The 16,162-nt window shown below is 47.1% G+C and overlaps 7 protein-coding genes across 7 annotated transcripts; 3 read left to right on the top strand and 4 right to left on the bottom strand. All coding sequences in view use genetic code 12, as the record gives it.

The window, feature by feature from the left end:
* Positions 1–439: 439 nt before the first annotated feature.
* On the top strand, positions 440–1,147 carry CXQ87_002076 (uncharacterized protein; the record flags this gene model as incomplete). Its single annotated transcript, XM_025480595.1, has 4 exons — positions 440–511; positions 756–807; positions 851–919; positions 966–1,147. The coding sequence occupies 4 exons, from the start codon at positions 440–442 to the stop codon at positions 1,145–1,147; spliced, it is 375 nt and encodes a 124-aa protein (XP_025334895.1).
* A 237-nt stretch (positions 1,148–1,384) lies between these two features.
* Positions 1,385–4,456, top strand: CXQ87_002077 (uncharacterized protein; the record flags this gene model as incomplete). Its single annotated transcript, XM_025480596.1, has 1 exon — positions 1,385–4,456. The coding sequence occupies one exon, from the start codon at positions 1,385–1,387 to the stop codon at positions 4,454–4,456; it is 3,072 nt and encodes a 1,023-aa protein (XP_025334896.1).
* A 34-nt stretch (positions 4,457–4,490) lies between these two features.
* Positions 4,491–6,209, bottom strand: CST5 (Cst5p; the record flags this gene model as incomplete). Its single annotated transcript, XM_025480597.1, has 1 exon — positions 4,491–6,209. One exon carries the CDS (start codon positions 6,207–6,209, stop codon positions 4,491–4,493), a length of 1,719 nt encoding a protein of 572 aa, XP_025334897.1.
* Positions 6,210–8,455: 2,246 nt separating this feature from the next.
* On the top strand, positions 8,456–9,775 carry CXQ87_002079 (uncharacterized protein; the record flags this gene model as incomplete). The annotated part of the gene is made up of 1 exon (XM_025480598.1): positions 8,456–9,775. One exon carries the CDS (start codon positions 8,456–8,458, stop codon positions 9,773–9,775), a length of 1,320 nt encoding a protein of 439 aa, XP_025334898.1.
* A 418-nt stretch (positions 9,776–10,193) lies between these two features.
* CXQ87_002080 (uncharacterized protein) lies at positions 10,194–10,880 on the bottom strand (the record flags this gene model as incomplete). Its single annotated transcript, XM_025480599.1, has 1 exon — positions 10,194–10,880. One exon carries the CDS (start codon positions 10,878–10,880, stop codon positions 10,194–10,196), a length of 687 nt encoding a protein of 228 aa, XP_025334899.1.
* A 2,011-nt stretch (positions 10,881–12,891) lies between these two features.
* Positions 12,892–13,848, bottom strand: NIT2 (putative hydrolase; the record flags this gene model as incomplete). The annotated part of the gene is made up of 1 exon (XM_025480600.1): positions 12,892–13,848. The coding sequence occupies one exon, from the start codon at positions 13,846–13,848 to the stop codon at positions 12,892–12,894; it is 957 nt and encodes a 318-aa protein (XP_025334900.1).
* A 1,753-nt stretch (positions 13,849–15,601) lies between these two features.
* On the bottom strand, positions 15,602–16,036 carry CXQ87_002082 (uncharacterized protein; the record flags this gene model as incomplete). The annotated part of the gene is made up of 2 exons (XM_025480601.1): positions 15,602–15,713; positions 15,759–16,036. 2 exons carry the CDS (start codon positions 16,034–16,036, stop codon positions 15,602–15,604), a joined length of 390 nt encoding a protein of 129 aa, XP_025334901.1.
* Positions 16,037–16,162: the final 126 nt, after the last annotated feature.

Below are 16,162 nucleotides of genomic sequence, written 5' to 3' on the forward strand. Positions count from 1 at the left end.
TGTTTTAAAGGTATTTCAAGTACAAAATGTCATTCGACAGTTCCTCATTTTCTGAGAGGCAGTGCTGGATTCTCAACACTTCAACAAGAAGATGCCAAAACTTGAGCCAACAAAATCATTACATATTCAAATCTTCCTGAAAATTAAACCCTCCAAATCAAGCAACATTTCCACTTTTCGTCGACCGAAGATCTCTCATAATTAACGTCACCTACCTTATCTCGCGTTTCGCAGCCACGGTTCGAGCCACAATTCAACAAACTTCTCATGTAATTGTGAAAGATCAAAAAAGATCAAATTTTTGAAGATCTGCAAAACCATCTTCACGCCCCAAAAACTCTCCGTAGTGGAGAAGCAGCCTTATCTTCAAACCGTGACTGGTCCCTGCATATTTCGCTCCACCTGTCAGGAAATCTCGAATATCAACTACTTCCCTAAAATGGACGCTATCAGTGGACAAGACCTCAACGGCGTTTTCAAAGGCGCCAACTTGGCTGTGGCTGCTCTTTCCGTATGTGATTCAGATCTTGATGAAAAAGCAATACTAACCCCAGGTTCTTTCGGGATTATCCCAGCTTTTCTCCGGCGTGTATGTATAACAGGATAGTCGAATTATTCGGGAACGCGTTGGAAATACGTGTCCAAACTCTGTCAGCATGATAAGTCATCATCCAGCTTTTCATCCATGTTACTAACTCCAGTCAATCGGTATGTTTTGGAAAATATGATCTCCTCCTCAATCCCACTAACCCCAGTTCATTATCGGTATCTATATCATCGGATTCGGTGCCGTCCTAGGTCTACTCGGTATGTCAATCAGATTCCATCTTCCCCTTCCCACTAACAGCAGAATTCCGTGTTCCCAGCGAGGCCTACACGTATGGCCTGTTCCTCTTTTCCTTTATCGGAAGAGGCGTTTGTATGTATCTTGTTCCGCCACTTTTGCCCCTCCTTCTAACCGCCAGTTTACACGCTTATCGGCGCCAGCATAAACGGAGCGCTGTGGTTCCGTCTCTTTGCCGGCATCTTGATCTTCGTCATTGGTTTGGTGTACATTGCCTTGGAGGCTGTGCCCAGCATCTCGCCACCAGAAAATATGAGCCCAGAGGGCATCTCCATCGGTGTCCAGGACGAAGACGTCGTTTAATAGAAAAAATCGTCTCAGGCCACCTGTAGATCCGTCTTTTGGAACCTTGTTGATAGTTATTGTCTGTGCGCTTAGACGCAGGACATGCAGATATCACCATTCTTGCTCTTTACACCCAAACTTTATCGCCAATTCACCTGTTTACATTGATTCCTTCATAACGGGCAATCGCCCGATCTATTGAAAACATCCCATACACATACTGATTTGCATCTTCCCATATTATCATCTTCCACAATGTCGCTGGAGTCAGGGGACTCCACCAAAGCTTCACTTACATCATTTACCATCCCCAGATCATCCTTTACAGCATTTAGGCTCCTGTACGCTCCTGCCCATGAAGCCGGCGAACTATCCAAAGTCATATATCTAGGAGCCATTCCAAAAGCATGGTACGGTGGAAAACAGTACGGGCTCGTAGCCAACACTGTGAAACGTGCCAAAAAGAAGATACGGCTGAAGTGGAAGGGGTCGTATAAGATTATAGACCATTCTATCAAGCTGAGTGTGACTCAAAATCTGTATTGGACGAACCAGCAGCACGAATGGACCGAGGAGAATCCAGATGATGCGTTTTCTGGTGATTTTCTAGATCCGTGCTTGAACGAGGAACTTCAAGAGATCGAGTTTCCAGATGAACATCCTCAAGATGACGATCTGGAGATACCTGGTGGCTTGAGCCCTGTGGCCTCTGCGGTTTCTGAGGAAGGACCTACCGTGGATTTTGATGACCACAACGAGCTTCTCTTTAATCAGGCATTCAACAATAGTGGCTCCGAGGGTCTGTTTGTTAGTGAGTACGACGGGCCTAGGCTCTTTTTACCACGTCACTCTTTTGTTGATGAAGAGAGGGATGCTGAAGATAATGATCATCTTGAAGGCTCAACGGTCCATGCCTCTGGAGAGAATCTCAAACCGATTTTGGTAGATTCGAAAACCCAGCATCTTCAGCCCCATCGTGTCACTTTCGACCCCAGCGCTCGTAGCTCCCGTGGGTCCAGCATGGCTTTTGCAACTCCAGTGCCTGAAAACGAAGCCAGGCGCCAGGAACTAGAAAACGAATATATCAAGGCGAAGAAAAAGCATCTTCAAAAATTGAAGAAAGTCGGCGGATTGGCCAAGAAAGGCGGCAGCAAAGCGAGAAGCAAGGGCGCAAGGGTCAAGCTGAAGGTCGCTCGGCGAATCATGAGCAAGTTTAAGCCAGGCCAGATTCTCAGGGTTGACAGAATGCTAGTTCAATTGCTGAAATGCGAGGATAACTTTCTGGAAATGCACTACAACGAGGAGCTGTTTGGAAAGCTCAGAATCACAGACCGCTGGAGAGAATATAACGTTGTGCTTCGAAAAGCAGACGACCTGCTGGCGCTTCTTGTTTTACAATTCTACGATCCTAAGAAGGGCGACAACTTTGACGAAAAGCCTCTTCACAAAATGAAACTATTGCCTGGAGCAAAGATCGGATTTTACAGTAACAACGACAAGACCATTAGTGTCACTGTGCCGAAGGAGTGGGGCGTGAGAATAGCGATCATGAACACGAAGTACGAAAGTGTTGCTTACAGATGGCTTTTTGTGGTCAACGGAATCCTAGAAGACGAGCAACCTTGTATTTTCAACGTCACCCTTCCAGGATTGCGTCAGGGTATCAGGATCCCCATGACCCCTACTGTCTTGAGAGATCTCAAGCAAACACAGCATAGCATAGAGGTATCGAGTTTAGACTTTGGCTACCATATCTCGCCCGGTGTTCTTCCGATGTACCTTCGAGACAAGATATATCGGAAGCTCAACCATGCTGCTCGCTTTGACGAATCGGTCAAGAACTGGCTAGCTGAGAACCCAGATCCTTGGTTCTGCTTTAAGTTCTATGATCGTTTAGAGTGGGCTCCGCCAAACAGCATGATATTTTACGTGATGCACAAGCTCATGCATCAAACTTACGAGTTACAGCTCCGCCAGGTCAGCAGACCACTTATCAGCGTAAATGATAAGAAAGGAGTGACGTGGATACGGCCGTATCCGGTAGAAGGCTATCTCGGTAGAGCCACCAACACAGCTGGTAAGGATCTCGCCAATATGACGCCGTACTACAAACTTGGGTATTTTTTCACGGTGGACCATATGTTCTTTTTCACGAAGCTTTTCGAAGGCCGTCCTCCTTCACCTAATAACGAATCCGATTGTCTACAGGTTGACGACGAAGATTTCCGTCAACTACCGTCCTTTTTTGTGAAAGACCCGTTTGAGGTCGATAAGCATGGCCACATTCCATGGCTCAATCAGCCGAATTTCGAGGCTCGAGACAAACACATAGTTGATGAGCTTGAGCGCAGAATAGGGCAAATCGCGAAAGCTGGTGGTGTGGTGGACCTTCTTCAGGTAAAGTCCATTGACCCTTATCCTTACGACCAATTGTACAATAAGCAGTTGTACTTTCATGCATTCTTCTGGCACGGTGTTGCAGAGGACTTAGAAGGAGAGGAATTTCTAGATTGTGTGTTCCAGATTGAACTCACTAATGGCACCAAGTTCCGGTTGATGGCTCACAATCAGACCATACGTGACGAATGGGTTGCTCGGCTTCGGGACATTGTCAGTTTCTATCGTATGCTTGAAGCATGCAGAATTGCCAAAGCCACAGAGATCAGAAAAGCGAACATGAAGAGACTTCAGTACAGCGAGTACGTGGACTCCAATTTTGTGAACGAGTACCACGGCTTTGAAAACGCTTATTCAGTTGCCAATGAGCAGATCTTTAATTTGAACGGTTTGGCAATGTCGCAGTGCATCTTGATGAGCGGGTACTTATTCATGAAGCACAAGAAGCATGCCAATTTCGGCTCGCTATACGTTGTTTTGATTCCTGGCTACCTCATTTTATTTTCCTTGGCTAGAAGGTCAAAGGCTACTGGGATGCTCAAGAGACGGCCTTGTTACGAGCACTACTTCACAATTCCTGTTTCGGAATGCTTCGTCTACCTGGGCAACCAGACTGTTTTTGATTTGATAGAGTACGACAGCGGAAATCAAGAGAAGATCTCTGGACACAACCAGCTTCCCAGAATATATCCCGATGGCTGGAAGCTGTGTGAAGAGGAATCACAGCTTTGTTTCACCCTTTGGTTCGGTCAAAAGAGAAAGCTTCGTCACCAGTTGGAGGTGGCCTCTAATCCAGGCTTGATCAAGATGATCAGGCTACTTGGGCTCACAGGAAAGAACATGGTTTTCATGGCCCGGTCCCGGCAATTGAGAGAGGCGTGGGTGAACCGTCTACTTCTCGAAATCAACCGGTTTTCCGGCGCCCTATAGTTATAGAACTTGCATTAATTATTACACGGGAGAACTAAAGAGAGTTCATGACTTTGTTGATGAGCTCGCAGTCCAGATCCTCGTCGGAGTCGGAGTCGGATTCCGGTTCTAAATCGATGATTTTCATCATTTCTGCCAACTTATCCAGAGAAGCATTGTGATGCTTGTTGATTTCGATTTCAGAACCAACTTTGGTGGACTCGTCGGAGGATGGCGAGTTTTTCTGTAGACGAAGTGGACTGGTGGGTCTGGATAATGGTGATATTTCGTCGGAATACACCTGGAGACCTCCATAATTAAGAGTGCCTCTTTCTGGGCTTCTTTCTGGAATTTCTGGTGTGAATTCCGAACAGGACTCCATGATAGGTGAAACTCTGGTTTTGGGTTTTTGGGGAACTGGCATTTCTATCGGTTTGGCGATATCTGGAAGTCTGATAGTGGACGAGAAGATATTGGGTGGAAAAATCATCAGGGTGTCTGAAATGGCGATTCCCCATTTTTCAATGATGGAGCTTGTTTCCGAATGTAACCTGACATTGAAGGAAACCCCAGGGCCCGAAACAGAAACCTGAAGAACCGACGGAATCGGTGTATTAATTATGGTTTCTTGAGATAAAGGCACCATCACGAACTGGGGAGGTTCGTTAGCAGACCAGACCACAAGGTAGTTGGTGAAAAGATAGACGTTTTTGAGCTCGAAAGCACCGTTTTTGTCCGTACTCACCAAAAGCTGGTCAGCCAATCTCAAACTTCCCAAAGAAACAAGCATAGAGAGATCAAACCCAGGAGCATGGTTGATCATGTGCTGAATAAACGCCAGTTTGAGCTCTTCTGGAGGAATGGAGCCGTGGACTGAAACTCTGACTGAAGCTGTGGCGGCCGTTTTGACACTAGTATTTGAAAAAAGCGAAGAGGGCCTGCTGGGCGGTTTTGTTTCGATTTTGAGCGGCACCTTGGGAACCGGTTTTGACTGAGGAAGAAGTTCCGGCAAACTTTCGGAAAACGAGGGCCGACCGGCAGCCTGGTTGTTGATTTTCGCTGGATCAAGGGTCCTCGGTTCGTCGAAACGGGTGAGTTTCATGGAAAGACGAAGATCGTCGTTCAAGTCGTCCAAAAACGCATTATTCGAAGGAACAGCCATGGGAGATTCGTGCTTTGCAGAACAAAGCGGGCCGTTGCAGTGTGGGAAAACAGCATTCATCATTTCTGCGATCGAGCTGGCTTTGCAGAGCTGTCTGTTCTGGAGCTTTTTCTCCAACTCATGATTCACTGCTGTTCTCAAACACTCCTCATGAACCCTGTCTCCACACAGAAGAGGCACGAGTTTTTCAAGGTAGAGCGTCGTTTCAAGCAGCTCCTCGCAGATGAAACAAGTATCGATTTCTGTCGTATTTGGCTGGCGATTGGCGGTTGCAAAATACGGTTTTACCCTAGGACCTGGCGATCGAGGACCCAACGAGTGCTCAAACAAAGGACTATCGGGATCCATACTCGCCCATTTGGCCCTTTGTGGCGGTGGCGGTGGAGGAAGCGTAAGGTCCCCCAAAGTTATATCTTTCTGGTCTGTAAGCGGAGTGAAATAGACATCATCGTACACATCAAGAGGTGTGAGAAAATCGGCATCTGGAGTAGTTGGGGTCCGTTCCGGTGTGGAGGGTGAGGCTGACAGCGACCTCAGCTTGTAAAGAGAGCGGAGTTTCACCTTCCACTTGACAGGGGTGGAGATTTTGGTCGGTGTGGCTGTTCTCGACATGGGTATTTCGTTGGATATCCAGCCGGAGGTGTTCAATATATAAGATTTGCAAGGATGTACAATATGAGACAGTCCTGAGCCGCTCACCGGAGAGCGGGCGTCTCAAGAAGGCATGGGCGGCGCATCAAGGTTGAAAAATATTAGGGGCACCGTAGGTTTCTGCAAGTGATATATGTGTTTCTGCACGGTTTAGAAGTGGGCTGCACGATTGCAATGGTCCCTGCACGGTTGAGATGGGAGATGCATATTTGAGAGAGCTGCTGCACATTTGAGAGAGCTGCTGCACATTTGACGCTAGGCTGGGAAAATCGCTGCAAGACTGAGAGAGTACGGCGAAGATGTATACCCAATGCATCCAAGACTTACAGAATCCCAAACACACAAAAATTGGCAGGAGGTATTTCCCCGATTTCCAGGAGGGACAGTTGAAAAATTTTTATAGAAAGATTGGCTATTTCAGTAGATTTTCATGTTCTCTTTATGCTACATTTCACTCTCTCAAGGCTCGTTTCGCCGAGTCACAATGCGGCTCGACCTCATGCACCTTCGTTTCATCTCTTCCATCTCATGCACTTCAGCAAAATGTGCCTTGCCCCTGAGTCTCGAGAACCCTTTATAAGCTTCTCTGCGTTTGAGCTTAATAGCTTAAATTCCATTGAGTCCATCTTAAATCATAGTTAATCCAAGACCAGATCTAAGATCGACAGCTAGTTCCTGGATCGACACAGCTTTTGCCGAGGATCCAATTACGAAGATTACGAGACAATGCAGCGTTTCGAGCACAAGGCCGAACGAGCCTCGCGCGGCTTTTTTGACCGACAGCCTTCGGAGAGATGGGCATGGATTTCACCTGTTTTGGGAAGTTCCATGTTTGTTTCTGTTTCCAGGGGCATCTCAGACGTCACTTTAACTCGCCGCAACAAAGAAAGTAGCGTCCCTAGTGTTCTGTTGATACTTGAAAAACGAAAATCTTTAAATGTTGATGATGTTTCACGTTTGAGGGGTGGCACGGCATGGTGGATCCTCGGCTAGAGCTCGGTGAAATTCAGCCGGGCTGGGATCTTCATGTAAATAATTAGACGTTTTGGATGTGCAGCCGTTGGGTGAGGATGCGAAACACTCGCCACATCCGGATATAGGTATTTTCGGGATTTTCGAGAATGGTTCCAGCGGCTTAAGAGAAGAAGAAGGTGAAGCTTTGGGGTAAGTTTTAAAGGATATGGCATTATGGTTTACTTATAAGAAGCGTTCAGCACTGAAGATATAGGTGTACCACGCATATACGAGATTGACAATTTCATGAAATGGAAATACTGAAATTTTGGTGATTTCGCTCTTTTCGTAATTCTGGCCTATTGGAATCCTGAAGTCTTCCACTCGAACTATGTGATGCAAGGAAGTGTTCCCCAGGTTGCACATGCTCGTGGCTTTCGATCAGATATTAAAAGACAATGGCAGTCTGGAATTGCACTTTGAGGAGATCTCCTATCGCTGTATCTGAGCCAATGGAGAAGCACGGAGATATTTAGCCGAAATCTCCGTTTCGATGGTCGGTCTATAGCTGTTCCCTTGGTGCTTCATCTACGAGTTCAATATGAAATTCGTTCAAGCTGCCTTCGAAAGATTTTGGAAATTTTTGGCCTCGAAGTATGAAGAATATCAGTTTTGTCAATCTGATGGCTTCCATCCATATGTCTTCATTATGCTATTGTGGTAGCGCTTAAGATGTCTTTGAAGGGTATTTCCACAGTTTCTTGAAACTGAGGCATTTCGTCAATTGAGCTTTTCATCTCAAGCAAAGACAATTCTAGGACCGTCTCAATAATCCCACCTTTTGCCCTAAACAGTGCTTATGGGATAAACACGGTCGTTCGGGAAACTGACCTGAGGGTTTTGTGTAATTGAGAATAATGAGATCTTATTGGAGGTAGTTTCGATAGAGATACAGCCCTTCTACTCTAATAGAGATATCAGTTAAAAAAAATCCAATGCCTAATTACTACACCACACCGACCACTTCATGGCTGCAAATGTCACTTCTCATGCACTCCCCAACCAAACGAAGCCTGTTCCCCGAAACAGCTCCCTTATTACCCTCAAGCCTCCCCGTATCATTTTTTTTTTTTTTTTTTAAGGCTTAGGCTTCCAGACCTTGGAATGTGGATAGTGCTGGCACTACACCCGTGCACCAGGAACCCTTAAGGTATCATCAAGTGCACCTACTACTCAATCTCAAACAACTGACCATGAGCAAAAATGACGACGTGATGGACTTCATCAACTCGCTTCCTGACCTGAATCTGGGCACCCCGGGCCCAAGCGATTCTGCAGGTGGCGACGATTTTTTGGAATTCCTCGATGAATTATCCGCTCACGAAAAGCTGAGTCCTTCTAGAGGAAAACTTGGACCTAAGAAAGAGAAAAAGGTTGAATCTGCTAAGAAAACTGCTGCTACTGCTAGTGAAACTTCAGAGAAGTCCGCTGATGCTGTTGCTCCAGATGCTCTAACGGAGAAAAATGCTGAAGTTGAGCTTCAGGAACAAATCGAAGAAGCTGCTAACATTGGAGACCCCATTGCCTCCTTGTCGCTGTGGTGGTCTTCCGAAGGATCCAAAAAGGCTCAATCCTTGTGGGGCTCCTTGACCTCCAATGCGTCCCAATTGGGCGAACAGACCTACCAATTGGCCTCCTCCACATCCCAGCAAATCAGCCATTCTAGACAGAAACTCTTGAACGAGAACCCGGCGTTGGACAACGACCAGGTGTCCCATATCACGTCCCGCTTGAACACCATTCTCAGCAGCGTCTCCCAGCAGATCAAGGAGGGTCTCATGGACAGAGAGGACGAGTTGTTGAACATCATGCTCGTGTACGATTTCTCCAACATGGACTACTTGGACAGCATTTGCGCCAGCAAGTTCAACAGAGTCATGTCGCAGGTTGAGGGCGGCATCAAGGTCACTGTGAGCAACTTCAACCATCGTCATGAACTGAGAGAAGGTTCGGGTCCCTACTACGACTTGGACATCTTCTTTGGCAAGATGATCGATGGTGAGAAATTGTGCTACGCCAACCTTGACTCCTCCATCAAGGACTACCTCAAAATTACCGAGTCCGAGAAGACAACCGAGCAGGATTTGAAAGAGGCAGAGGATACCATGACGGCGAGAGACGCCGATTTGGATATCAACAGCAGCAACGTTTTCATTGCCGTGCAGCCCATCAGCACGGGTACTGCCGAGAGATCCAAGGAGCAGGCTGAAAGGGAAACCACTTCCACAGCCCCAGTTCTCATTGACTCCACCAACGCTGAGTCTTTTGCATTTGCCTTGATCTTGAAGGACATCTCCAATAAGATCACCATCTCCACGAAATCCCAGCCGTTCCCCTTGAAGTGGGCTCGCTGGGTCGCTGGTGACCGTAGTGAAGTTGAAGAGTTCTTTGGTGGCGATGCTGACGAGGCTGTGGACCCCAGTGAGTGGGTCAAGGAGTGGCTCCAAGACGGTCTCTCGCTCAGTTTTGCCGTTTTGGCTCAGGAGTACGTCACTAAGAGAATGGGCATCTAAGGGTTTTTGAAATTAAACAAAGGCCGGCGTTTTGAATTTTTGATCCGGGCAATCGGCTGCAAATACCAGGTCGGCAATTTCATTCTCAGAAATGGTCATGGCCTCTGTTGCGGTTTCCATATCTGGCGGCAAAAGGAGATCGAGCAAAATGCTTGGAATAACATCGTTGCTCTTGGAGGCTACCTTCAAAAATAAAATTAAAAAAATAATCAGGCTCGGAAGCATTGGGTAAAGCCCAACGGCCTTTCACTACTGGAGCCTGTGTCAAGACTTCACAAACCAAGGCAAATAAACGAGATACGAATACGATTGTCAAATAGTAAAATCAAAAGATTACATCTTCATCTTCCTCTTATCGGCCTACATTCTCGATTTCCTATCCATCCCATTCTATTAATCTATAACGCCTTCACCCGACCTAGAAAAGATCGGCAAACTCGGCAATGTGAGGGTGCACGGCGCAAGCCATGGCGGCAGCCAGTGCCCGTGACGTGAAGGTGTCGGTGGCGACACGGTTGAAGTTGATCTCTGGAAGAGGGTCTTTCTCATGAGCCAGCACAGCAGAACCCTTGAGCTTCTCGGCTCCGTGCTTCACAATGTGCGTCAGGTTGTAGTTTGCAAAAACACGGTTCAAGCTCTCGTCGTCCACAGCAATCAATTGGTTGACCCAGTCGACTGCAAAAGGAGGCACCTTCTGTGCATTGTGGTTGGCCACCTTGTCGAGGTACATCTGCTCCAGCACAAGGTCAATGTCCGGCACAAACTGCTTGGTCTTGGAATTTCTGATCACTTCCCTGTCGCAGAAGGTGTGGTTCAGCAGAGCAAGGAGGCTAGGAAAGATACGCTCGAACCCGCGAGCGTTCTGTGGGTGGACATTGATGCACTTTTCGTGGATGAAATGGTACGTCAGGTACAGAGGCAATTGGTCTGTTCTGACATCCAAACGGTATTGTGTTGGTCTCTCCTGCAATCTCTTCAAGAGATGGTGGGAGTGTGGCAGCTTTGTGTTGTGGAAAAGTGTGATGGTTGGCTGCGAACCGGAGACGGAGCGGCTGGCAGAGCGGGCGAAACCAGTGAGGCGGGCGAGGTTCGAGAAGTTGAACATCTGTGTTTCTTGTGATAAGATAAAAAGATCAACTGAGGGAGGATATCGTTCCCTTTTATAATTGTGGTATACGATATGGGAGGGGTAAAGTGATGGGCGTGCCTGCACACAAAAGGGGGAGATAATCCGAAGCGACCCTATTTCGCAGCAGTTGGGCAGTCAAGAGTGAGAGTGTCAACTCAACATCCTGGCTGTGTGCAGGATCTGACTCTTATACGACACGTCTCCTTGGGAAATACCCCGCCCAGGCCACAGCCCACCAGCACAAAGTGGGCATTTTGGGGCACAATAGAATCAGGATCAAAGAAAAGCAAAATTAATATTAGCCTTTGAATTTCGCCCATTGTTCAAATTTCGCTGGAACCGCCTGGCCAGCTCCTGATTTTCGCTTTACATCTTGACGGCCTAGTGCGTCGGAGGGGCTGACTCCAGGCCGGCGGGCCGTTTTGGAATGGAGGGGCAAAAAAATTGTGAAGGTCGGAGTTGCACTTCCCGAAACGGACAGGTGTACGGGTTTTGCCTCAATTTCACCAATGCAATTGCAATGCCCTTGCCCCTGACGCTCCAATTGCCACTTTTTTTTGGCACCGCCTCACCTTCGGAGTTGCTCAGTGCGAGGCAAGCCTCGATTCGAGAAACCGATGGAAGATTTTAGGAATACTTTTGTGTCCTGCAGGTAAGCCCAAAACCGGCGCACCGTGGCTGGTTGCAAAAAACTCAGGCGGACGAAGTCAAAACATGCGGAGAACTCGGTTAGCCGTTCTTATCTTATCGGCTGCTCCGTAAACACGGCTGATCTGCGGAAGTGCTATCACGCCAGGTGGAGAAGATCACGATTTGGAGAATTGCAGATTTTGAGGATTCGAGTTTGGAGAATCCAAAAATTGGAGAACCTGATGGGGGGAGAATGGTCGTATAGACCGTTGGGGTAAAGCGGAGAGATGTGAATGTTCGCTGGCTGTTGCCAATTGGCCTGATGGGGTGTGGGAGGCCATGTAGTTAGGAAAGCGGGGTATTTGGGTATGGTTGTCCTTCAGATAGGGAGGAGAGATAGTGGCTCAACAGGTGATACCCCAATTGAGTGCTGGTTAACTCAATCGACGCCAAATTCATTGTATTGGCATTGGGGCTCAATTTTTTGTATCCTCCTCCTGAAAGCTCAAATTTTCCTCTTCCTTGACCCACGTTTTGGCTAATTCTTCCCTCTTCGGACTTTTGCCACTGCGAAGACAAAGCTCGGCGGCTAATGTCGGAAAAACTCAAATTCAGGGATAAGGGTCCGGCTCGGTCGGCCTCTCGTGGTCAATTATCGTGAAAATTAGTCGTTGGAATGAATGGGGTTCTAGACGGGCCGGTTCACACTCGTGGTGTGCATTGAACTGTGCCCAAAGTTCTTCCACTCAACTTGCTGTTGCTGAGCAACGTGCCACAATTTCAAATTTCTCCTCAATCACGTCGTGCCCTCTATCCACACGAAGGCAATATTTAAAAATCGTTCAAAACGTCCAAGGGCAAAAAATCGCCCTATTCTCGATATCGGCTCCCTCCTGTACCGCGGTGCACAACTAAGATAAGATAATGCGATCTCATGCACAGAAGGAGATAAGGTGAGGCTAGCAGGGTGATCTCGATGGTGACAGACAGATACCGGGATATTGGATTAGGGGGCGTTTTCAAAGTTAAAAGATCGAAATTGGTTTGGAACATTAGCAATTAAGAGTTGTTTATCAATACGGCCTCGAAAAATACTCTCGTTACCTCATGAGATAAGGCCTGATACGATAATCTTATCATCCATGATCTGGTACGATTTCAGTGGGCTGATTCTGCCCTATCGTTTCAGCTGCCACAATTGGTCAGCCAAAAAAATCTAACCCCTGAAGGCTCTCACCCTCTAGACCATCGTCCATTTGTGCTTCACCCAATCTGTCCCTCAGTCAACCATTTCTTTGTATTGTTTCTCTCAAACTTCGTATCCAAGGATCTCTCAACCCTCATACCCAAAGATCTCTCAAACCTCATACCCGAAGATCTCTGGACGCCTGTGGGTGAAAACAGGCAAGTCTCTTCTGATCTTTTCCACATACTCCAGGTCAATCTCTCCAACTACCAACTCGCTGTAGTCTTCACCGGCCCCTCTCTCCAAATACGTGTCACCTTTGGCCACAACTTCGCCCCATGGCCCGATAATCACCGACTGGCCGTAGCTGACCCGCACTTTCTTTCCTTCTCCAGATTCCTCGACATCAGCATAAACATCGTGCTCTCCACACTGAGCAGCCATGACCACGTAGCACTGTGAATCAATTGCACGTGCTTTTCCAAGCTCTAGCCAGTGCGCCTCGCCGGTTCTTGTTGTGAAAGCTGAAGGAAATGTGATGATGTTGGCACCGAGCTTTCTCAAACGGAGAGCCAACTCGCCAAACCGGATATCATAGCAGATGGCCAAACCAACGGAAAAGCCAGAATATTCACCGCTGTTGACGCCAAAAGGCTTCAATATCTCCTGGCCAGGCTCGACCGAATTCAGTTCCTTCAAGATCGGACCGTTGGGAATGTTGATATCAAAAAGATGGAGCTTCTGGTACGTGTGGACAATATCACCACGGTTATCGATCCAGAGCTGGTTATTCCTCACTTTCTTGCCGGCATTCTCCCCCACTGCTGGTTCATGGACCCCCACAGCTACGAAAATGCCCTTATCTTCAGCATCTCCAGAGGCAGCGTCGTGGATCTTCTTCACGTGGTTCTGCAAAACACTAATGAACTTTTCCTTGCTTTGTCCAGCCAATTGGACCGAGTGGGTGGCGTCTCTGGAGATATAATCGGCAGCTTCAGGAAGAAAAAGCACCTTGACGTTTTTGGCAACGGCCTGGTCGATCAATTTGGTAGCCACACGAGCATTGGCTGCTAGGCTGGAAGAGGAGCACATCTGGCCACAAGCGATTTTGAGTTTTGTGGCAGTCATTGTTGTTGTAGCAAGAAAACGACGGATGGAAAGAGACATGGAAGTTGATAAGGTGGGACACCCAGACACCAGAGAGTTGGGTGGATCTGGGTTAACGAAGCTGATATTTACAGAGGGTTTTGAAAAAAAAAAAAAGGTGGGTAATAGTTGTTTGAACGTGTTTGGACATGGACCAGCTGTTTTGATTTGCAGCCTTTTTGATGGCTGTTGTGTACCATTCATTAGTGTGGCTTCGACGTATTCCCTCACCAGTAGCTCTAATAGACCGTTTCCTTTTGAATCAAAGATAGTTAACTTTTTAAATACTTATAAATCGAGTAGGTAGCGGGTTTGCTGTTCTGCCTCCATTTAATAGTCAGTACTTCATTTGCAATGGCGATGGTATGTAGGCCTTTTTGAAGTGTTGAGAAACAGCCATCAATTGTACAAAACTAACAGCAATTTTGATGAGATCATCTATCTGTATTTTTTCAAGTCAGAGGATGCTACTCTGGATCCATTGAGTGGATCAGAAACGAGATCGTGAAGATACAGCGGGATACCCATTTCTAGAATGCATTGTGACCGTTTGAATATTGATCATAAGAGGCACATCCATAAACAGATGCTTCTATTCTCTGAAGGAATATCTATGAAGGGGTATTAAAGGCTACGGCCAATTTGCAATTGAGCGGGAAAAGTCAGTGGTATGACTTGACGATCACATCTTCAAAATTAACAACAGATCTCCACTTTCATGAATCAAGGAGCAGCCAAAACCGAGCAAAAAATGACCCAATCACAGCACAGCCAGGCTCTCTTATCGATGACCAAGTGAAACGATACCTCTCTCCAATCAACTCACAGACTCTAGGTCATCAGACTCAATGCCGTGGCTGGTTCCTTCAATCGAGCCTCCAATGAAATCAAACTTCTTATCAGCATACCCACGCAGCCTGGTCATCGTCTGCCACTTGCACATCCAGCAATTATGCATATCTCTGCCAACCCAGGCTTATCAAAGAAATATAGACCCACGTTTTCAACATTCCAGAATCACCAATTCCTTCCAACCGCCGTCAACTTTTCACATTTCCACACAGCCAGCCGAAAAGCCACAATCTCCTGAACCATTTCCTCAATGGCTAGTACAGCCGAGGGCGACAATGCTGTACCGCTAATCTCGAAAACCAACCCATGTGCCCGTAACACCCCTTTTTCAATTTGTCATCTTTGACCTTCTCTGCCCCCTTTTCGTTAATTTTTGCTTCATTTTCGCCAATTCCTCGTAGCCTGAGCGCAATTCCAAAAAACGGCTCCATAACCGCTGTACAGACCGTTTGATGGTTAGATAGCCGGCCTTGTAGCCCCGACGATTTCGCCAAGAGACCCTGTTCAGCCGGGCCCGAAGCACCGAAACACGAAGATGGAATCAACAGAAACAATCAGAAAAATCAAGATTTTCGAGAAATGCCGAATTGAAAAATTGAGATAACGCATTATTTCACTTTTTTCACTTTTCAGCAAAGAGCCACACGACTCCCTGGCCATGCCACGGAGCTAGCTGCATCTTTTCTTCTCTGTTTTGAAAAAAACCGTAAAGCATAAATCCACAAAGCCAGCCTTTTCAGGGGATCCGGGGGTTAACCTCCGCGGGAGGCTGATTATCCGAGCACATGCCAAAGTTGATCCGCCGGATAAACAGACACTGAAGGGGGCCCAGAAACACACAAGTCGGTGATTTTATTTGTCAATCTTTTGATATCGCTACTCTCTACTGGAACTGGCTCTGGGGCAAAGCTGGGGTGGTTATGGTGGGGTGAGGTTTGCTCATCCGGTCGTCCGAGCCGGTCACCCGAGCACAAGCTACAATCAACAATCTGTCTCTATGGTATCGTAATTCATCCTATGTATAATAATGCTAAACCTACGCCTTGTTCACTGGACCAGCAGTGAAGACATCCTCAGAGGAAAACACAGTGGGCTCGAATGGAGCCTCGTTCTGGTGCTTCACCTCCTCGCTAGCAAAGACATCATCGTTGGAAATCAAGTTCACGCCATTGTCGTGCTCATTAACATTGTTGAAGTTGATACATCTCTGTCTTGAAGAGAAGAATCTCAGCATCGGCTGCTGGGACTGGATCTGTGCTGGAACCCAACAGCGGGACACAGTTCTGAAGTTGGCAACTTTGAGGATCTGTCTGACCATTGCGTGTGATGTGTGGTGAATAGTGAAAAGTGTTTGTAAAAGTGAAAATTTATGAGGATGAAAGCTGGGGGGGAAGGGCTTCTTATATATGCTTCCCCGGATTCCGAGGATGCGAGCGTCCGGAGC

This window comes from Candidozyma duobushaemuli (genome assembly GCF_002926085.2).
Source record: "Candidozyma duobushaemuli strain B09383 chromosome Unknown B_B09383, whole genome shotgun sequence".
Classification (NCBI taxonomy): Eukaryota; Fungi; Ascomycota; class Pichiomycetes; order Serinales; family Metschnikowiaceae; genus Candidozyma; species Candidozyma duobushaemuli.